The sequence below is a fragment of the Myotis lucifugus genome, unplaced genomic scaffold (assembly GCF_000147115.1).
Source record: "Myotis lucifugus unplaced genomic scaffold, Myoluc2.0 scaffold_26, whole genome shotgun sequence".
NCBI lineage: Eukaryota > Metazoa > Chordata > Mammalia > Chiroptera > Vespertilionidae > Myotis > Myotis lucifugus.
This window is the reverse complement of record NW_005871074.1, coordinates 134147-155452: the sequence shown is the minus strand read 5'-3', so window position 1 is coordinate 155452 and position 21306 is coordinate 134147. Positions and strand designations below refer to the sequence as shown.

General features: G+C 37.8%; 1 protein-coding gene across 1 annotated transcript in view; it reads right to left on the bottom strand.

The window, feature by feature from the left end:
• DLC1 (DLC1 Rho GTPase activating protein) overlaps positions 1–20960 on the bottom strand; it is a 362233-nt gene extending 341273 nt beyond the window's left edge. Inside the window, 2 exon segments of the mRNA XM_014453591.2 lie at positions 4242–5387; positions 20644–20960. Of these exon segments, the coding sequence (XP_014309077.1) occupies positions 4242–5264 (1023 nt within the window). The 5' untranslated portion in view covers positions 5265–5387; positions 20644–20960.
• Positions 20961–21306: the final 346 nt, after the last annotated feature.

Genomic DNA, 21306 nt, shown 5'->3' with positions numbered 1-21306 from the left:
GGCCATACAAATTATCAACTTAAAAATTAGCTTGCTGTATTTGGTCAAACCTTTAATTAACTCACCCCTAATGCCTTGACAGGGCCAGACCAAATGATTTCACAGGCCTTATATGGTTCATGGGCTGGACATTTCCCACCCCTGGTCGAGGGTTTTGAAACATAGAGCCTACACCTGGATCCAGAACTGCTTATATACAATTATTATGTGTACATGAGAGAAAGATGTTCAAGGCACTTTTATGCTGGTTTTCTGTGATGGCAGGCAAATCTGTAGCATAAATGATACAATTTAGTTCATTGTTGGAAGATGAGGTTTGTGTTCAAATGTGCAATTAGGTGTCTCCTCAAAGTTCAGACCGTGTTTGCATTCTCTTTGGGAGTTTATTTTGCTTTGTGATACGGATTATGTTTTATGTGAGCAAATGAAAATCTGTTCATACATTTGTGTAACTATTATGGTTATTCAAAAATTTGGGAACTATTTAAATAGCCCCCAGAGAAGACTGGATGCTGGCTTCTCTTTAATTAGTAAACCACCATCAAGAACAAATACACGAGTTCTCTAAAAAAGGTTTAACCTCAAGTCTTGCCCTAGATATTTTCCATCTTCACATCTCATTTGGTTTACAGAGACCACTTCTTAGACTGTCTCCCTCCCCCAGATTGCTTTGGAATTTGTCTCTGAGAATTGCTCTTAACCAGCTGCCTTACCCCAAAGACCCACCCACACCCTATAAGCTCTGGTCCTATGCCACTCAGCCTTCTGGAGGGCTCATTTCTACTGTCTGCTCATAATCTATTTGGTTTTCCTTTGATTTCAGTGGCTTCACTTTAATGATATATTTCATCATACTTAGGGGAATTGTTAGTTTAAAAGGTTAATATTTACATATACTACAAATGCAGTCCTCTCCAATGGAATCTCCTAAAAAAAATACATGTGTGGCTATCCTGATGGCAAAAAAAAAATATCATTGGAAAACAAGAAAAAATATATCATATAGTACAATAAATGCCTGCCAAGATTTATAGGTTTCAAGAAATGATAATTGAGTGCAATTTCAGTACATTCTGAGGATCACTCTTTTAAGCTCTGTTTTTGTTTTCAGGTTTTTTTTTCAAGTCTTAGAATCTTGATTGAATGCTGACCCCAAAAAAGCAAAGCCCCCCAAAACTCATGCTCATAAATTCAGTGAAGGGTTTGGTTCACTCACACGACCATCAGATAATGAGCTGATTAAAGTTCTCTAACTAAAATGTTATTAGCTCAAATTCTATATTTCCTTTCCAAGCTCTAATCTTAAAGCTGTCACCATAGCAATAGCGGACAAGTAGTATAAATGATAGAGACAATTGAGCAAAGTCTTTTCCGAATCTGGCACCTAATACCTTAGGCATGAAAATGTGGCTCGCCTGTCTCTCCAAAAGTCTTACTGTTTTAAACTGATGCAATGGCATTAGGATTGAGTAGTTGATTGAAACTCTTGTTGATATTTTGAAAAACTTTAAATATTTTTTCCCATTTCATAAAAGTAATAGTACACATGAGAGCTGGATAAAGGATTCTTTGGTGCCCTTAAAAGATGCTTCAAGTAGTTTGTATATCTAATATTATATTTTTGTACTTCCATTAGTTATATGCATTTCACCCATAATTCTATGACCTTTTATAAAAGTTATATAGGGTAAAAAGTGAAAATCCCCTGCTTCTACCCTTTTGATTCTATTGTCTTAAAGTAACTGCTATTAACAATTCTGTGCCTGTTTAGCTAGGATTTGATGTATTCCTGTTTAGTCAGAGAGAGTTTATATCCATGCATATAATTATATCAAATCTATGCCTATATCTATATGTCACCTATATCTATATATCTATACCTATATCTATATCTATATATCTGCATCCTCACATTTTTTCATATACGGTTGAGATATGCTACACATATTGCTCTTCCACTGTCATTTTCCAGATATACGATGCCATGAACATCATCATTCAGTTAGTGTACACGGATCTCACTCCATCTTTTTAATGGTTGCATAGCACTCCAAACTGTACCCTTGTTTATACATAAAATTTTATTATTAACTATGGCATATACATGTCATTATAAGCAATAATTAAACATTATAGGTGGAAAGTTGCTTTTTTCTTTTTTTGTCACTAATACACAATACAGTTATGAACATCTTTGTGCATATATATTTTTTATGAAATTGTTCTATTATTTCTTTTGATAAAGTTCTAAAATGGCCAGTTGCCAATTCAAAGGTATTTTAACTCAACAGTATCAAATAGAACAAAAATTCCTACACATTTTGATTCTAGAGGCTTCTCCTATAACCATACTTTTCCAGAGTAAATTCCAAACATAAAATTTTGTTATTAAAACTGTTTATTACCAGGCATCACAAGTGAGTTGTAGAGTCAGAGTAAATGTTCCTCCAGATAATGCTATAGCACTCCAGAATGATGAAATGCTTAAAATAGAGTATTTAAGTTAGAACTTGTAAATGGGATATAATTACAGCTCTCATAATGCAACCATGCTATAGTGATATGTCCAAGAGCAAATTCTTTCCAGCATTCTTAGTATTGATATAAATGTCCAAGTGGTGAGCATATGTTTCTGGAATGTTTAATGTTTCTGTCAGCAGTTGGGCAGGGTTTGTCTTATTTTCGGGGAGCTATGTCATAGGTCGGTTAATACTTTCTTATGTCATTATTGCATTCCCTCCAACAGATTTGATGGGGTATATGGAAATTTCCGAAAAGGTGAGCTGAGCATTCCAATCTGAACAACTTCATGGAGCATTAGCATTTTGTTACAACTTATATAAGGCAGGAAGAGTTGGCCAGAAGCACAGAATGATCTGCTGGCAGATAGCTGGAGCACAGTGATCTTTGCTGTAAAGTGTTTGACTTCACTTAAACTGACTTATGACATGTCACTGATCTAGTTTGTTAGCGAAACCACAGTTTATGGAAACCAGATTTCTTCACCATAAAGAGAGTGGGAGCTTTTTAGTCCTCATTGTAGACAGCTCAGTTGAACAGAACCGAGAACATTAGCTTTGTTAGAATTGCAATTATGGATTATTATTATATTGAAAGAGGGGCAAGGATGTCACACGAAAGTGTCCAATCTGCATTGTTTTGCAATGCCAATGGCCACATTAGATTTATAGAAGAAATTGTATTTATATTTACATCAGGATTATAGAGCACTACATTGTGGGATGATTTTTGGAAAAATCCTAAAAGCAAGGCAAACTTTGTTCAAGAGTTCACTAACTAACCCATGCTTCATGTAGCCCCACTTGAATCCTTGCTTCCCTCACCCAGAAACTACTTAGGGGAGCAGGGCATCTACAGGATTAGTCAGGGGACCTGGGCATAAATAATTAATTTCAGTTATTACCTTTGGGGTCAAGAGTTAAAGAAAAGTTGAATGCCCATCGATAACAAATGTGCCAGGGTAACATTTAAAATAATATCAGCATATTTTGGGGGCAGGGGTACTGTTGCCTTTATATATATAAAGGGGTCATTTTTATTTTTTTTTATTTTTTTTTTTTTTTAAATATATTTTATTGATTTTTTACAGAGAGGAAGGGAGAGAGATAGAGAGCTAGAAACATCGATGAGAGAGAAACATCGATCAGCTGCCTCCTGCACATCCCCCACTGGGGATGTGCCCGCAACCCAGGTACATGCCCTTGACTGGAATCGAACCCGGGACCTTTCAGTCCGCAGGCCGACGCTCTATCCACTGAGCCAAACCGGTTTTGGCAAAGGGGTCATTTTTAATATGTATTTTATACCATTTTTCTTTGATAAAATATGCTTTTCATAGGGAAAAGGAAACAAGCCCAAATAAATGTTATTAAATTAAAAAAAATAGAGGTTACTCTTTAGATGGGCTTTGAACAGTGAGCTTTCTCATGTTATTTAATTCCAATTGAAGAAAGTGAAACCAATTCTGTCTTCAATACAGTCTCAGAATAGATTGTTCATAAACCATTATACATATTATTAATCAAATGGATAGGTTATTATATTTTAATTTTTATATATTTTGATGGTTTCCCCAAGAAGATACTCTTTGAGTCACACAGCTACAGTATAGGGGAAAAGAAACATCTACATATCCCTTTCATGCTACCAAAATAGTAAGTGATGGAAACAAGGATATTTACAACATTCCAAAAGCTGGATAATCTGCGCACGTGTCTTACCTTTCTCTTGCGAAGTCTGACTTGATTATCTGTGGGTTCCTGGGTGGTCAGAGGTTCCTTTAAGTGTAAACACTGCATGCCATCTCCAGAGCTGACCTTTGGAAGACTTTTGTTTTGATGTTCTGAGAAACCACTCTTCTGCAGGCCATTTTCAGCGGACATTCCACCAGGGCAGGAAGGAGGCTGTAGAAGGCAGCCACCAGGATCTGCTTTTGATAATGGCAGTCCCCTGTCTGCACAAGGGCTAGCGAAAAACTCATCTTGTACTACACAGCAGGTGTTTCTTTCATGTTCCTCCTTAGGGAAGTCGGGTTTCCTTCGTTGCTGAGCAATTACAGCAGAATTAAGCAATTGCTTCTCAGGCACAATATCGTTCACATTCAACGACTCACATACATGTATTTGGGATGCATCTTTTATTTCACTTAAGCTTATATCATTACAAAGCTCCAGGCTTTTACTTATAATGTCAATAACTTTCCTCTCCCCACTTTCTTCTACCAGTGCTAATTCAGCTCCACCAGCCACTCCCCAGGAGTTGTAAGAATCCTGGTTTGTTTCCGTGATAGGCAGCGTCTCGACGAAGGAGCCTGCTCCTTTGACGCTATGTTGGCCTGAGGTTCCCTGCCCTTGGGAAGTTAAAATCTGTTTATCATCTGCAAGATACAGATCAGAATCGGTATCCTCATCAGAAACGTGCACTAGTGTTTCCGTGCTGGCTTCCAGAGAAAGAAACTGATCTTCACCTTCCTGGCTGTCATTTTCATCCACCTCCTTTGAAACGTGACCCATTGGCCTCCCGGGAAAATCTCTCAGCTCTGATGCGTGGCAGCAGTCCGGCAGTGAAACACACTTCTCTTTGCGGTCCGCATTTAGGGTTGCATCTTTTTCCATACTTGCCTGCAAGCTGTCAGCTACGAGTCCATGATGACATGCTGTGTTATGATCATCAGAACTAAAAGGCTGTCCCATCCATTGGGTCACATGTTCTTCCCAGCTTGTCTTCCTGATAGCTACAGACATGTCATTGTAGTTTAACAGCAGATACAGAAATACATTCCATGTGAGACAAAAGGAGATGGAACTTGATGAAAGAACTTCAAATTTGCTGACTGAGGAAGAAAGTGAGTGTTCTCATTTCACCACCTATTAAGACATTTAAAAATATATATATAGTTCAGGACATGATTCTAAAATGAAAATGTAACTTGGAAAAGAGAGCCCTTAATCTATGCTAGAAAGATTAAATTAGAGAGTTTGTAAAATTTCTGTTTAATAACTTTAATAGTATTACTTCTTTAAGAAGCAGCTTGATATAAGAAGAAAATTTCACATTGGATATTTATGATAAAAAAATCCTTGACAGTATTTTAAAAGGCAGCTGGATTGATCCATCTATTAATGAGTAAAGATATAACTATTGAACATTGAAAACTTCAGTAAGAAAATATTGGGATTGCAATACTTGATAAAATTCACTGCAAGAAACTTGTTGTGCTCGCTTACATGCTTTCCTCGTTTACTTTTGTGAACACAAGTCTTGACAGAAATCTATTTGCTGTTTGGTTTGAATTTCAACAAAGGCCACCAGGGAACTGTTCATGCAAAATTTGAGCTATAGAGACAGCATTTGTAATGTATTAGTGTGTGAAAGAGCTAATACAGATCCCAAACGCTCAGGATGTATTCACTCCAGGGAGTGACTAAGAAACATGAAATAATCCAGTTTAGCTCATATTAACACATAATTCATGGATAAGAAAGCATAGCACATACCATTTACAATGCCTCAGGATAAATACATTTACATGCATAGTATTCCTGCTACTACTGGCTCTAGCTAGCATTATTGAGGCTAAGAGAAATTCAATCACTTGTTCATGGTTATAGATACATCTAGGAAGTAAGCCAGTAGTCAAACTAGGCCCTGGTTCTAAGGCCAGGATGAGATAGCCAACACACTTCATTGTCTCTGTGCAATGAGATCCTACCTCCACCCCTTCCTTCCACATATCTGCAGTATGTATAAAATCTAAACTTCATAGGCAGGAATTCAGGGGAACCAAAAGGAAGATGTGAGAATGATAAGACAATTGGGATAATTCTTCAGAAATTTCAGTCTTTTTGGCTTGCATGGAGTTTAGTTTGTATACTTCTGTTAGAATTTGGTCATAAAAATTTAAGTAAACAAGAAAACCAGGCATAAGATAAGGTCAGAATATAAACACATTCTTGGTATCCATACTTTTTACTTTGAATTATTCAAACCCTTAGTTAAAGGAAATAAATTATACCAGCATAAACTCAGCCTTACAAAATGTTGTTCTGTAATGAAAGCAAATTCATGGACTGTAAAAGAAAAATCCCATTCGAAAAGCAGACACTTCTAGTTTTGACTCCACATTAGGACTTTCAGCACATAACATGGATTGGCTTACTGATTTCAGTTGTAAACAAGATTAACTGCTGTGCTGGTTTTGGGTCACTTCAGGCTATTGAAAAGAACTGACTCCTCACCAGAAATTTCAAGCTATTCTGACTAAGCTCTAAGCACATGCCAGAAAGGTAAATATTCCCATCCTGTGAAGACCAGTGAAGTTAAGGAATGTACTAGAAATTGGTTCCTCAGTCTGACCAGATACCTTTCTGGATATTATTTGGTGCCCTCAGAGGTCTGTGATCATCTTTGAAAATGGTCAGCATTCACATTTTCCATGTGGGCCTTCATTCTCCACGCAGAAGAAAATAGAAAGACCCCGAATCCCATGCATAAGTCATTACAGTGTGGGAGGCTACAGAAAGTGGAAAAAATGCATAGATGCAGGTCAGAAAAATTTTGCTTTTATGGGCAAATTTGGGTTGTAATAGGGAGGTTCTGTTTTAGAGGCTTTCTTTTCTTTATTTTTATCCAGTGTAGAAAGAGAGGGCTAACTTAAGAAATGCCAAGTGGTATTACTGTGTCATTCCTAAGCCTCATTTACATTTCAGTTGAGACTGAATTCTGGCTTCATTTCTTTTACTAAGAAGAAATAGAGTTTTATTAACCCCTTAGAGAAGAGATTACACTAAATTTTGCCTTTAAGACCTTATCTTAATATTAACTAACTTATTTTACTCAATTTTGGCAAGTATGTCAATATTTTTATATCAAAGGAAGACAGTTCAACAAGTCCTGAGACAATCTAGCTACAAAGAGAGATTATAAATTAGATATTTCCAACATAGTCTTAATTACTCTGTCCTAATTTCTAATCTAGGTTTTTTGATTATTTTCAAATTATTCCTGTGAATGTACACTGTCTTTTCTTTCAAGAAAAATGTCCTAATTATTGTTATGACAACCATCACTACATTTTGAGTGCTCATCCCATAATATCCTGTGGTCTGATAGATTTAAAAAAATTATCTCCACAAGCTTTCATATTCATACTTCCTATTTAAATTCGGAGTTATAACATTCATGTTAAAATCTGCCTCCATGATCTAAAGGCTGAACAGAATATTAATGAGATGGAACACTGGATTCTTTCCAATCACGTCTCAGCCTATTGGCCTCATTTTCTAAGTCATCTGAATTGATTAGAAGCCATCCTGCCAGGAAGATGTGAAGTCTTTGTCAAAGTTCTGGCTTTCCCTGTGGACCACCTCATCAGAATGCCTTATTAAAAATTATATTTCTAGCCTGGCCGGTATGGCCTAGTGGTTGAGCCTTGACCCATGAGCCAGGAGGTCATGGTTCGATTTCCGGTCAAGACACATGCCCAGTTGTGGGCTTGATCCCTAGTAGGGGCTGTGTAAGAGGCAGCGTTAAATGATTCTCTCCCATAATTACTGTTTCTATCTCTTTCTCCTGCTCCCTTCTTCTCTCTGAAATCAACAAAAACAAATAAAAATTATATTTTTAACTACTGACTACTTATTTTGTAAATTTCTATTACATTTTTTGGGTAAGCCTTTTTACGCAATTTCATTCAGAATGAGCTCAGCTGCTGAGGATTTGGATGAAGGATCTGGAAAAGTATAGGTCATTCCAGGGTGTTGATTTTATGAAGTGAATTTCCATGGGGATTTTTCACTTCTTAAATGCATGTGTTCAAATACCACTGTATTAATATTACACGAGACTGTATGTACCTTTAATTATGTAACATTTCTGAAAAATAATTGTGAAATGTCCAACTTTACTGTTTGTGATATTAGTTCATAGGATGTTTAGATACAAAGTGATTTCAAATTTATTGTTTTGGCTAATTTTGTAGCACTAACACTCCATAAAATAAGTACTTCATAGCATATAGAATTTATTTTTAAATTAATTGTAATTGCTCTAAACATGACATCAAAGGAATACATTCTATTGAGAATCACTGACATATATCTGATATCAAGTGATCATGCTTTCCCTTGAACTTATTGCTGATATAAACACATACCTTACTTTTTGGCCTGGTAGTGAACTGTCCCTAAGGAAGAAGAGCCCGGTGATAATCACTCCTGGTGATTCTATAGCCTGGGAGAACGTGATAAAAATGAAGGACTTGTGGCTGAAATCAAATTGGCAGTACTGTAGAACTGATGACAACACTGTCTGCCCATCATCACTCATTAACAAATGTTTATTCAGTGCCATATACACTGTGCTAAACATTGGGAATATAAACCTAAATAATATACTGTATTCTACCTTTCCTAAAGAAGCTTACAACTTTATGGTAGAAACTCATGTAAACAAGGATAATAAGTCCTCCCATGGCCACAAATGCCACAGAAAATTTAACACAGAGGAGGGGGTCATTAACTCTCCCTCCTTTTCGCTCTCCCTCTTCCCTCTCTCCCTTTCTTTCCTCCCTCCCTCCCTCCCTTCCTCCCTCCCTTCTTCCCTTTATTCTTCTTCATTTTCTAAATCATTTGAATTGACTAGAATCCAGATTGGGAAGTCTTTGTAAAAGTCTTGACTTTTGCCCTAGCTGGTTTGGATCAGTAGATAGAGCATCGGCCTGAGGACTGAAGGGTCCCGGGTTCGATTCTGATCATAGGGTACATGCCCCAGTTGCAGGCTTGATGCCAAGTAGGAGGCATGCAGGAGGCAGCAATCAATGAATCATTGATCTCTCTCTCTCTCTCTCTCTCTCTCTCCTTTCTTCTCTGAAATCAATAAAAATATATTTTAAAAAAGTCCTGACTTTTGAAAGTCTTTGTAAAAATCCTTTCTTTCTTTCTTCCTTTCTCCGACCCTTCCTTCCAAGTAGTGTTGGGGATGGTGCAAACATTAGATAGGGCCTCTAGAGGAGGAACCCCCTGAATGAGGCCCTCTGTGGGAAATTTCCTGCTTCCAATATTTCCAGGTCAAATGGGAGTTGAGATATATTTCCTACTCTATGTGCGAAGTCTTTCTTTCTTTTTGGCTTCAGATTTTTACTATTCTAGAATCACCTCTTTAGAGAAGATAACAGAAGCGTCAATAAGCTCCAGAGAATTACTTACAACTTGAAAACTCATTGGTCACACATTGGAAACACATTTCTATGGAGCATTTCAGAGAAAACTAATGGGAGAAATGTTTCAAAGAAAAAGAATGCCAGATAATTTCTCAGAACTAATGAACTTAGTTTTAAGATTGAAGAGAATCCATGGAATATCCAATAATACAAAGAACAGAAATAGATCACACCAAGAAACATTGTGAAATTTCAGAAATTTAGAAGTAAACAAATGATCGTAAATATTATCAGAGAAAGAAAAAATAAAATATATATTAGGTATTGGGAATCTGAACAATATTAGATTTCTTAACACTATACGTATATAAGACAGGTAAGGATTGGTTGCCTCCTGCATGCACCTGACTGGAGATTGAACCCGAAACCTGAGTATGTGCCCTGACTGACAATAGAACCCGCCAGCTCCTGGTGTAAGCGCCGACCAATTGAGCCCACCGGCAAGGACTAAATAAAATGTTTTAAAGAATGGAAATATAGTCATTGTATACTACTGGCTTAGCTGTGAAATTTTTTGGTGACCAAGACAATGCAAACAGTAAATACTGACTTAATAAAAATTATAGACTGACTATTTTCCAAGCATAGAGTTTTGTGGGGGGGGGGGGAGTGGGGGGGTTAGGGATGGTGGGCAGAATAGTTTCAGAGAGCAAATGTTTAATTTTCTATAGTAGGAAATTAACTGATAATGTCTAAAATGGAAAAAATAGTGTAATATTGTTTAGAAGTATGGAAATAAATATCAGGAGAAATAGCTAAAAACATTTTAAGTATTATGCTTCTGAGTGCTTTTGCTTGAGATAGGAAAAAAGTATCCTATCTATGAATCTCAGAAAGCATGTTAAATAACAATCTAAATTTTAATATGTTTCAGAGCAGGAATTTTAAGACTGAGTTGATGCATAAATACAGTGTTGGGCAAAAATAAGTTTACAGTTGTGAGTATGCGAAACACAGAGTTTAGTCTTGTTTATTCTTGTCCTATATAATAAAAGGCTAATATGCAAATAGACCGAACGGCGGAACAACCGAAAAACTGGTCAATATGATGTGCGCTGACCACCAGGGGGCGTGTGTGGAACATGGCGGGTGTTGGCCACGGTGGGATGGTGGAGCAGGTGAGCGGGGGTGACAGTTGCTGTCATCAGGGTGAGCCTCTGATGGTTACTGACAATTATTTGCTCCCGCACACTGCGGCCCTACCCAGCGCTCGCACTAGCTGCTGGCAACAGCCCCGCTTGCACCCACTGCTGGTGCCTGGCGCCAGTCCCGATCACTTGGTGCCATCAGTGGGTACAAGAGGTGGCTGCTGGCCCTGATTGTCCCTGAGGGCTTCTCCACCTCCCCCTGCTCCTGAGGGGTGATCGGGGCAGCAGCCACTGCTCGCACCCACTGCTGGCACTGGCCCCAGTTGCTCCACACCATCAGTGCGTGTGAGCAGGGCCAGTGCCGTCAGCACATGGGAGCGGTGGTGGCAGGAGCAGGGCTGCTGACAGATGGGACCGGGGGCCGCAGTGGGAGAGGCTGGGCAGGGGCACAGGGGATGGGCTGAGACCCACCCCTGTGCCTACCACAGCCTCGCAGCCCACAGTTCCTTTCAAGGTGCATGAATTCATGCACTGGGCCCCTAGTCTATAATAATAAAAGTGTAATATGCTAATTGGACTGGACACCCAAACGACCTTCTGGACATCATTCCGGATGTCCTTCCAGATGACCTTCTGGATGAAGCCGTGGCGGGGGCTGAGGCAGAGGCGGTTAGGGGGTGATCAGGCAGGCAGGCAAGTGGTTAGGGCTGATCAGGCAGGCAGGCAGAGTGGTTAGGGGTGATCAGGTAGGCAGGCAGGCGAGCGGGTTGGAGCCAGTGGTCCCAGATTGTTAGAGGGATGTCCGACTCCCTGTGGGATCGGGCCTAAACTGGCAGTCGGACATCCCCGAAGGGTTCCAGATTGCAAGAGGGTGCAGGCCGGGCTGAGGGACCGACCCCCCTGCATGAATTTTATGTACTGGGCCTCTAGTCTATATAATAAGAGCCTAAGCGACCGTTATGGCAGAACAACCAGGATGACCCATCGCTATGATGCGCATTGACCACCAGGGGACAGACACTCAAAGCAGGAGCTGCCCCCTGATAATCAGTGCGCTCCCACAGGGGGAGTGCCGCTCAGCCAGAAGCCGGGCTCACGGCTGGTGAGCGCAGCAGTGGTGGCAGGAGCCTCTCCCGCCTTCGTGGAAGCATTAAGAAGCAGCGAGCTAAGCAGTAAAGAGCAGCAAGCAGGTGGGTGGTAAGGAGCAAGGGGTCTCGGACTGCAAGAGGGATGTCCAACTGCTGCCTTTGACCTGCTCCCCACAGTTGGACATCCCCTGAGGGGTTCTGGACTGTGAGAGGGTTCTGGCTGGGCTGAGGGAACCCCTCCAGTGCATGAATTTCATGCACCGGGCCTCTAGTATTATATATTTTTCCATACAAACAACTGAAAAGCCTACTTTTGCTCACCCCTGTATGCTTGCATTTCCTCTATAATATATTCAATAGGACCAAACTATTCCCCTTTGTTCCTGCCCCACTCAGCACACCCCCCCACTCACAATTATACACAAACTTGCCTCACACTTTCAGCAAAATAAAGATGTCAGTTTGGTACTTATTTTTGGCCACCAATGTCAGTGCAGTTTTTCATGGGGTTCTTAAGTGATTTCTACAATGGCTTCCTTTCCTCCCCAACCCTTCTGGGAACTCCTGACAACCCTTCTGGGAACTCCTGAAATTCAGGACAGGTATTCTTGGTAATCCTCTTAACTATAGTCTTTTAAAAATATTACCTGGATAGAAGTTTAAGACATTGAAAATAATATGTAAGTAGAATTAAATGAGTAAATACATATGAAAAGAGAGATTCTCAGTTATGTTCTAATTTCTTGGACACCACACTCTCAATTCTTGAAAAGACAGCAACTGTTTGATTCATTCCTTCGAATGTGGATATCTTGTTTTCTCCTTTCAGAACACAGTTTTATATTATATTATATTAAATTCTCATAATCATATACATGTTGATCCCCCCTGGATAATTGTTAAACACCTTCACACAATTCCTCATATTTAGAAGGGAAAATAAAGTCATAATAGTACTGCCGATTTCTCTTTATTTTTTCTACTTTTTCCTTGAATAGCTAGTGTTACTTCTGGCTTCCCTTAGTGTCTTTCTTCTTAATTACTCGTTCCATGTTAAATTTCTAGGACATGTGCCTCTCCTACTATTCTCAAGTATATAGATGTGTAATATCTATCATGTAACAAGTTCTCAGTAACTCTAGGAAGGAAGAAAAGATATAAGGGGGAAAATCTTTTAATTAAAAGTAGGTTAAACTCTCATAGAGAATGCAGCTAAGTCAAGAAAAGAACACTTCAATACCGGCCTGTTTTGTTACTACATGAAAAGGGTCCAGTGAGATGGAGAGATTGGGGACATCTTCAGTGATTTGAAATCTTAATGTATCTTAGCCTACTCTCAAGAAGTCTCCTTTCCACATAGTGAGTGCCCCAAACACTTGGAATTGAATTAGATAATTAGAACAGAATCAACAACACAGAAACAGACAGCATCACAGATTAACACAGCTCTTCAAAGGTGCTCTCACTGTCAAAGGAAATCTTTATTACAGTGAGCATTTGTGGAAGCTAAAATGAAATTCATTTTTTTATGGAGATGTCAAAGAAAAAATTATCTAACAAACTAAATTGCGTACCTTTTGGCATCTTCCTATTGCCCCTGAATCAATGGCAACATGCAGAGGATTGCTTTTCATTGCCAAACTGATGTTGCATATACAAGATGCCTAAGAGCAGCAAGAAATCATAGAATAGATATAATTTTTCTGAAATTTTTATGTAAATGTATGGACAAATAGCAAGAAAAGATAATAACAACACATTTAAAAAAGCATTTTTATGAGTCTAGTTAGAGTGGCTAACTGTTAGTAAAAAACAATTAGTGTTTTTTCTTTAAAATATTCATGCTACCTAATCCAAATTAGGCTGTGGGGGAGAGAGAAACCTTTCATAATACAATGTAAGAATTTCTCTCCATTTGATTTCATGTAGATTTCCTTTCTTTAGTAGTAGTCTGTGTCTTTCTCCTTCACAAAATTACCCATCTACTTTTACATCCTTTGCCAAATGTTGGCATTTACTCATTATGCTTCATTAGCTGTTGGTGGGGAAAAAAAATTCCTGTTAAAATTCTTTATTGGTGATTGCTTAGTGAAACTTACAATATTATATATGAAATAGCTTTCATGCCTTTAGACTGTCTGGAAATCATTAACAATTTTAGTAATTTATAGAATGAACCACCTATAATGAACTAAGTCAGTGGAATAAGTAGTACATCACCTTTTCCAAGAAACACACCCAACCTTCCATCATTTTTTGGTCTTTAGAAAAAAAAAGGAGTGGTATCTAACTAAAAACACTCTCTTTAATATTTTCCTATTTTTATGTATATCTCACTTTTCTTGAGCTTGGAAAACTTTTTCTCATTCTTAGCTTTCAGAGGCAAAGATATTCCAGGAATCAGGCATACTTGAAAATTAACTGTCAATCCTCTGGAAAAAGCTCATCAGAAAAGAGCAGGGTGCTACAAAATTGCAAGGTATTATTTCCATGGTACCTTCTATTTTTACCTCCAGGTTCCTGCTATTTAATGTAGTCTTAGTAGTTTCTAATTTTCTTGCAGGGAGGAGCCCAGATACTGGCAATGTTTGACTTACCACCACTTTATAGCTCAGTTTCGCCAGGTTTGCAGATTCTCTTAACGTTTTCATAAGCAACCCACATGTAATTTGAGGAAATCTTGGAACATTGAATGATATTGCCTGATAGCACTGAGACTTTTCTGAGGGTAATTGGTTTCCAAGAGATCCCAGAATTAACATAATCATGGTGGACAATATTGCATCATGTTTGCAATAATTTCCAGATATCTGTATTTTCTTTGGACTTCCATGTTTTATTTTTAAAAGAGTACACAGTATTCTTAATAAAGTGTCCTGTCCTACGCAGAATTCTTTGAGCATTCAGAACTTCAGTGTATCTTAGATATTTCTGCAATTAAATTCATTAATGAATAATTAATCGTTTATGATTTTTTGCCTTGATATTTCTTTATCTACAGAATCCCTTATAACCAAAGAAAAGTATTGCCTTTGCTCTGAACTTGTTTCACATGGGATTTTTCATGCAACAGGAAATAGCTTAGAGTTAAATTTGATATCAAGAGTTTGACTGCCTTTTTCTTTGGATGGCAAATCAGTATGACTGAAATGAGGTTTTGCTTTATTATAAAAAGAGATTTCTATTCAACAAGGGACATGGATTATAATGCTTTATCAACAGCATGGTGATATGTGGCTTTGCTTTAAGTGCCACTATTTTTAGCTTTGCTATCATTTCTAAGAACACTCTAACGGTAGACCCAGTAATCACTAAATATAAATAAGAGATATGACTACATCAACACAGGTGCTCAGATAGCTAGGTGATAACAGGATACTAAGACTTCAGTCATTCAAATAGCTCAACTTTCACTAAAATCCGGAATATGAAATCATTGGGAACTTGGCTACTTCGGTTAGGTCTGAATCATCCTACCAGGGATTAATGCCTCTGATGTCAACTTTCGTCCTCTGTATTTAATATTTATAGTTTTCATTTTACTTTGTCATCTAATCTATGTGCATTTAAGCTTGGTTCTATGACCAAGTGTTCTTCTCTGAATCCAGTTAATAGTAGGTGCATTCAAAACTTTTGATGATCGTGATAATAGTAATAGTAACAAAAAGCTTCCATTTTTGTGGAGGCAGGATGTCTGTTAAAGAATCATTCCTTCCCTCAACCCCCCTGTGACTTGGATTAGTTAGTTAAGTTTGTGTTCTTCAGTTTTCTCATGTCTATAACGGGAATAATAAATTGTTGGGGGGAAAAGAATAATATTGAGCTAAAATAACAATGATGAGCTAATAGTGTGTGTAGAACACTTAACTCATGACATATTGCAAGAACTCACTTGATGCAAAGTGACTTGCTGATGCTGATAAAGACAATGCCAATGACTCCTTTAGTTTTTGGTTGATCTTAGCTGCAGAATCCATGGCTGAGTATGAGCTGGACCCATCCCTTGGATGCCCATGTTATTTCAACATAGATGAGCGATTTTGACCAAAAACGTGAAACACTATGATTCTTTCTTTCTTGATTAATTGACTTATGCTTTTTTAAACAAAATAGTTGTTTGTTATACTGTATGCAAAACAATTTCCACATACAAAATCTCACGCGACACTCAAATGACCCGGTGATGTAAATATTTTCTTTATCTTCCCCACTTTACCAATAACAAGCAGAAGCTTAAGGTAGTTACGGAGCATGTTTCAAATCATAGAGCATCAAGTGGCAAAGATGCAAATTAGAGCCAGTATTCTGACTGCCCATTGGGCTTTTCAGTACACCACTCCATTTAAATTGTGGAGAACTCACTAGTGCGCTGCTCTCACTGGCCTTATGTAACATTCAATTTCAAACTATTTCTGGATGCTCATGTTTCCTTCTAGCTCTTACTGAATTTGTAATGGCATCGTATGAGAGTGTTGTTAACCTCTGGCCTCAGGCTCTGATGATTCTTGACAACCTCTTATTTTCTTTCCACTTTAAAAATTATTATCCTATCATTACAGGATGTTTGGGAAAAAAGTTCCACAATGCCCACTCTTCAAGACTGGTTTTGCTTTGCTTTCTTTCTTCTTTCCATCCTATTTATTCCACAAACATTTATTGACAGGCAGGTATTGATAACACCTGACATGTTAGGTATTTTGCTAGTTTCTGGGAATAAAAAGAAACACTGAATTTCTAAACTGGTTCTCTGATTTTGGTACTTTCTTCCGATCTCATTTCCATTGATAGGACTGATTTTATCTTTGAATTATTTGAATTGTATTGCTAAAATATTCAATTCAGTCTAACTCCAAACAACCTTTTCACACATACAACTAGCTACAATAGTTTTTTCTATCCATCTATCTTTTTTGTTTGTTTGTTTTGTTAATCCTCACCAGAGGACATTTTTTTTGTATTGATTTTTAGAAAGAGTGGAAGGGAAAGGAGAGACAGAGGGAAACATTGATGTGAGAGAGACACATCAACAGGCTGCCTCCCACATGCGCCCTGGCCTGGGCTGAAGATAGAGGTACAACCGAGGTACATGCCCTTAACCAGAATCGAACCTATGATCCCCACAGTCCATGGACGATGCTCTTAGCCACTGAACAAAACCAGCTGGGGCTCTACCCATCTATCTTAATTTATGTGAAAGTTCATATGCATACTGTTTGCATTGCTTTCCAGCTTTTTGTGTGTGTCAGAGTTCCTGTATAATCGTTTCAAGTTCACTTATATACTCTATAATTCACTGAATCAAAATAAACAATCTTTTTTTAACTAGGTCTCAAGGTCCACATTTCATCTTTATTCTCTTTAACTTCCTAAAAAACTAAGCCCATCTATTTCTCAAAACTCTGTGAACTGACTAGCAGTTTAATGCCAAAATAGAGCCATAGAAGTAAATGTATTTCTACATCCACACCAAACTCAATCTGTAGGTGGGCTTCTCCATAAACCTGTTTTAAGTGATACACACAGGGGCTTAGCGTTCATGTGGGGGAAGAAGGCACAATACTCATGCCACTTCCTAAAATCTGGAGATTTTTTACTGTTCCCTCATCCTCTTTAAATCCTCATCTCCTAAATTCTTGACATTTATCTATTTTGATGATATAATTCTCTGATCCAGATCTAGGTTAGCTCTCAGATCTTTGCTGTACTGTAAGATATCTATGGAGAGATTCTCATTGTAAGATAATATTGATTACTGACACCAATTCATTCATTTTCCAAGAAGAAACAAGTAAGATAAAAACAAAAGATAAATTTTAAATGTTCCATTTAGATTTACTTTTGGCCTGTAAGACCCAATCCTCTGTAAGGTTATACCATGCCTAAAAATTCTCTTGTTTTAAAAAATGATAATGCCCTTAAGAAAAAAATAGAGTGATGCACTTTCTTTTACAGGCCCTCCAGGAATTATATAGTCAGGTATACAGGCCATTTCTTTACTGCACTTATTCCTCATTCCAATAATGTGGAGTGTGGTGACACTGGAGGCATTGACTAGTGTAACTTTTAAATGGTAATGACATCCGATCTGTTTCATAAAAATGAGAGAAAAAAAACATCATTGCACACATTTTCTCTAAAGAAATGGCATGCCCTAGAAATGACATGCATTAGTTTTTATGAGAAAGGCTTGGAAAGTGCTGTGTTTCAGCATGCATAGCAACATATATTGTCACATATGAGGTATGATACAGATGATCCAGCCAACTCTCCCATTTTACATTGCATTGGTCAGACATTTATTTATGTACTGTAACAAATCCTGTATTCTACAGCTTAAGGATCTTGCAGAAGGCTCAGCATTGACATAATCAACTAAAGGATTGAGTATAACCTATAGAAGGGAAGATGAAAGGGAGTGGGCTTTTTGGTCCTAGAAATGGACACTTATGTTTTCATATGTCCATTTAGGCTTTTTATAGTTCCACTGAGGAAAAACCCATAGAACTGGAATAGACTTGCAGCAACAGAAATTTAGGTTAGCTAAGAGAAGGAAAGTCTACGTACGTTAAACCAGTTTCAATGGGGGGTAGTAAAATCTCTGACCATCATTGTTTAGGCGAGTTCATTATGATGCCCTTGAATACAAGGATATGAACCAGACAAGCTCTTTTCTAGCCCTTGTTAAGTAACATACGTTTAAAATTACTGTGATTATTAGCATATGGATTGATTTTCTTGGCATAATCATGAAATGTAACAAAATAGGCACAAACAAGTTGCTCCCTTAAAGTGTTTGTTGAAGGCATAATAAATTTTTTTTAAACTTTCATTTGAGAAAATTTTATTACTAAATTTGGTTCTTTTTAAAAATCATTATTTTTTCCCCCCACACTGTAACACTGGTGGCAGTTTTTATTTTTTTTAAATTTTCTGTCTAAAAGTAGACCACTACTGGACATGTGAATATTTTTGAAAAATATATATTTTATTGATTTTTTACAGAGAGGAAGGGAGAGGGATAGAGAGTTAGAAACATTGATGAGAGAGAAACATCGACCAGCTGCCTCCTGCACATCTCCTACTGGGGATGTGCCTGCAACATGCCCTTGACCGGAATCGAACCTGGGACCTTTCAGTCCGCAGGCCGACGCTCTTTCCACTGAGCCAAACCAGTTTGGCATGGACATGTGAATATTTTATTCTGCATAATTATTTGAGAGCAGGATAATGTAGTATAAAAATATCTGAGCTATAAGACAGTACTGTGGTTCCACTGTTATCTCTTCTACTAGCTAGTGGTGTGACCTTGGACAGGTCATTTTTGAATGTGATTCCTTAGCTCCTCTGGCAACCTCATCACAGCGTTAGAAGAGTGATGTCTTATACTATTTCCTTCCGTGAAAGTCTATTCAGGAATTTTATTGAATCATAGTTTATGTAAGTCAGTATTTTATATTTTTTTAACATACTTAAAAATAGATTATTTTTATCATACTTTAAAGTCCTAACATGACTTAACTTGTTAGTGAATAGTTAAAATTCATCAATATAAGCATAGAATTTAAGAATAATTAGCTAATACAACAAATGGTTACCTTGTAATGGTAAAAGTTTATAATTACAACACTTAATTTCTTGTGACTCAACTGTCCAATAGTTCTCATCTTTCATTTAATGTATTTTTGGTTCATCTAATAGGTTTGGAAATACACGTGAATATTTGTTCCCTTCACATACCATTGTATATTACTTTTATAAAATAATTGGTTTCATTCTAAATATTCAGAAATATAAATATAACAATATGTTACACATTAAAAATCAATGTAATTTTAGTCATTACTAGATATATTTTTTCATATATTGCACATTTAAACATTTAAGATACCTTAAAAAGACTAGAGCCTGGTAGAAATGTAATCTTATGATTATAAACACATGATCAGATTTTCATATAATTGTAGTAATTTCCAGCTGCCGTAAAATAGTAATAATGAATGTTATTGTCATTGGGATTTACTTCAGTTATTCAAAAATATTCACAAAAATATGACTTAAATAGTGAATTCAGGGAATTTAATATAAATTAAATCCAATTCTGATATTTAACATTTTAAAACTCAGATTAAATACTACTTAGGACAGGTTACGCATTTACTTTTGTTAAAAATTAATGAAACATTTAAGCTGTACATTAGCAGCTTGACCTATGGTTAAAGCTGGTTTGGGAAAATATTGAGGAATCCAATCTTCACATTTTAAATGAGACACAAAATATTCTTTGGAGATTCACTATCAAGAAAAGTCACTCTAGTGCTATCTACTCTCCCTGTTGGCAAAAGGAGGGAGATAAAAAGAATTCATTTATACCTCGCACTTATGTGTGAGGATATGCGTTTGCTTCATATTATGCCATGTAACCAGAAAGTTGGTCTGATAGCTCTACTGATAAATAAGTTAAGAATAAAAAGGGATTAAAAGAACATCTTCGTTTATGGAGGAAAAGAGTCAAGTCTCTCTGGAGCCTATTTTAGAATTGACATTTTGCTAAAACAATTTGACTCACAGTTTTCTACTCACTAAACATTTTCCACTCCTGCTTTCATGGCTTAGCCCTAAAACCTAGGAAATCCACCACTTGCTGCAAGAGGCTAACGTTTATCCCCATCTTTCTGCCTCTCCAAAGACTGCCTCCAAGCGTAGAAATAGACCGTCCACAGCGTCTTACCTAGACAAGGAGGAGCTGCGACGCCAAGGCATGACATTGTTCAACGCTCAGGTTAGCCAAGAAGTCCGGACCGTTAGTTTCTCCAAAATATAAGTTCACATTTCGTGGTTGAGATCTTGGCTCTATTCTAAGCAGTCCTGCGCAGCGTGTGGTTCTAACAAAAACACCCTGGGCAGCTGGAGGGAGCCTCAGCCGGAGCAGCAGCCTGTCAAGACGCTCCCAGTGCCTTCTGTCTCCTGAACTCAGACTGATGTTTTGCGAAAGGGGCCTCCACCACCAGGCCCAGATTGCCTGGGAAGCATTTCCTGCCTCTGAGGAGTGTGCATGGGAGAGAGACTGCACGAGGGGAGGGAGGGGGAGAGGGAGAGGCCGCGCAGAGCCCGCCTGGGCGGTGTAGGAGTTCTGATTTTACACAGAACTGAAGTGAGTTTGTCAAAGCTCTTGAGGTGATTAGCTGGAGAGTCATAAAGTCCTAGAGCTTTTTCTAGCCCGCATGGCTTATGAGGAAAAAAGGAGAAAAAGAAAACACGGTTCCCTCCCTCCCCTACAACTTTTCCACTCTATTAAATGTATAGACACAACTTCACCCAAATACCTCTGCAGCTCTCCTTTCAAAAGATCTTTCAAGGGAGCAGGACGAAATTTCGTGTTCATACCGTAATT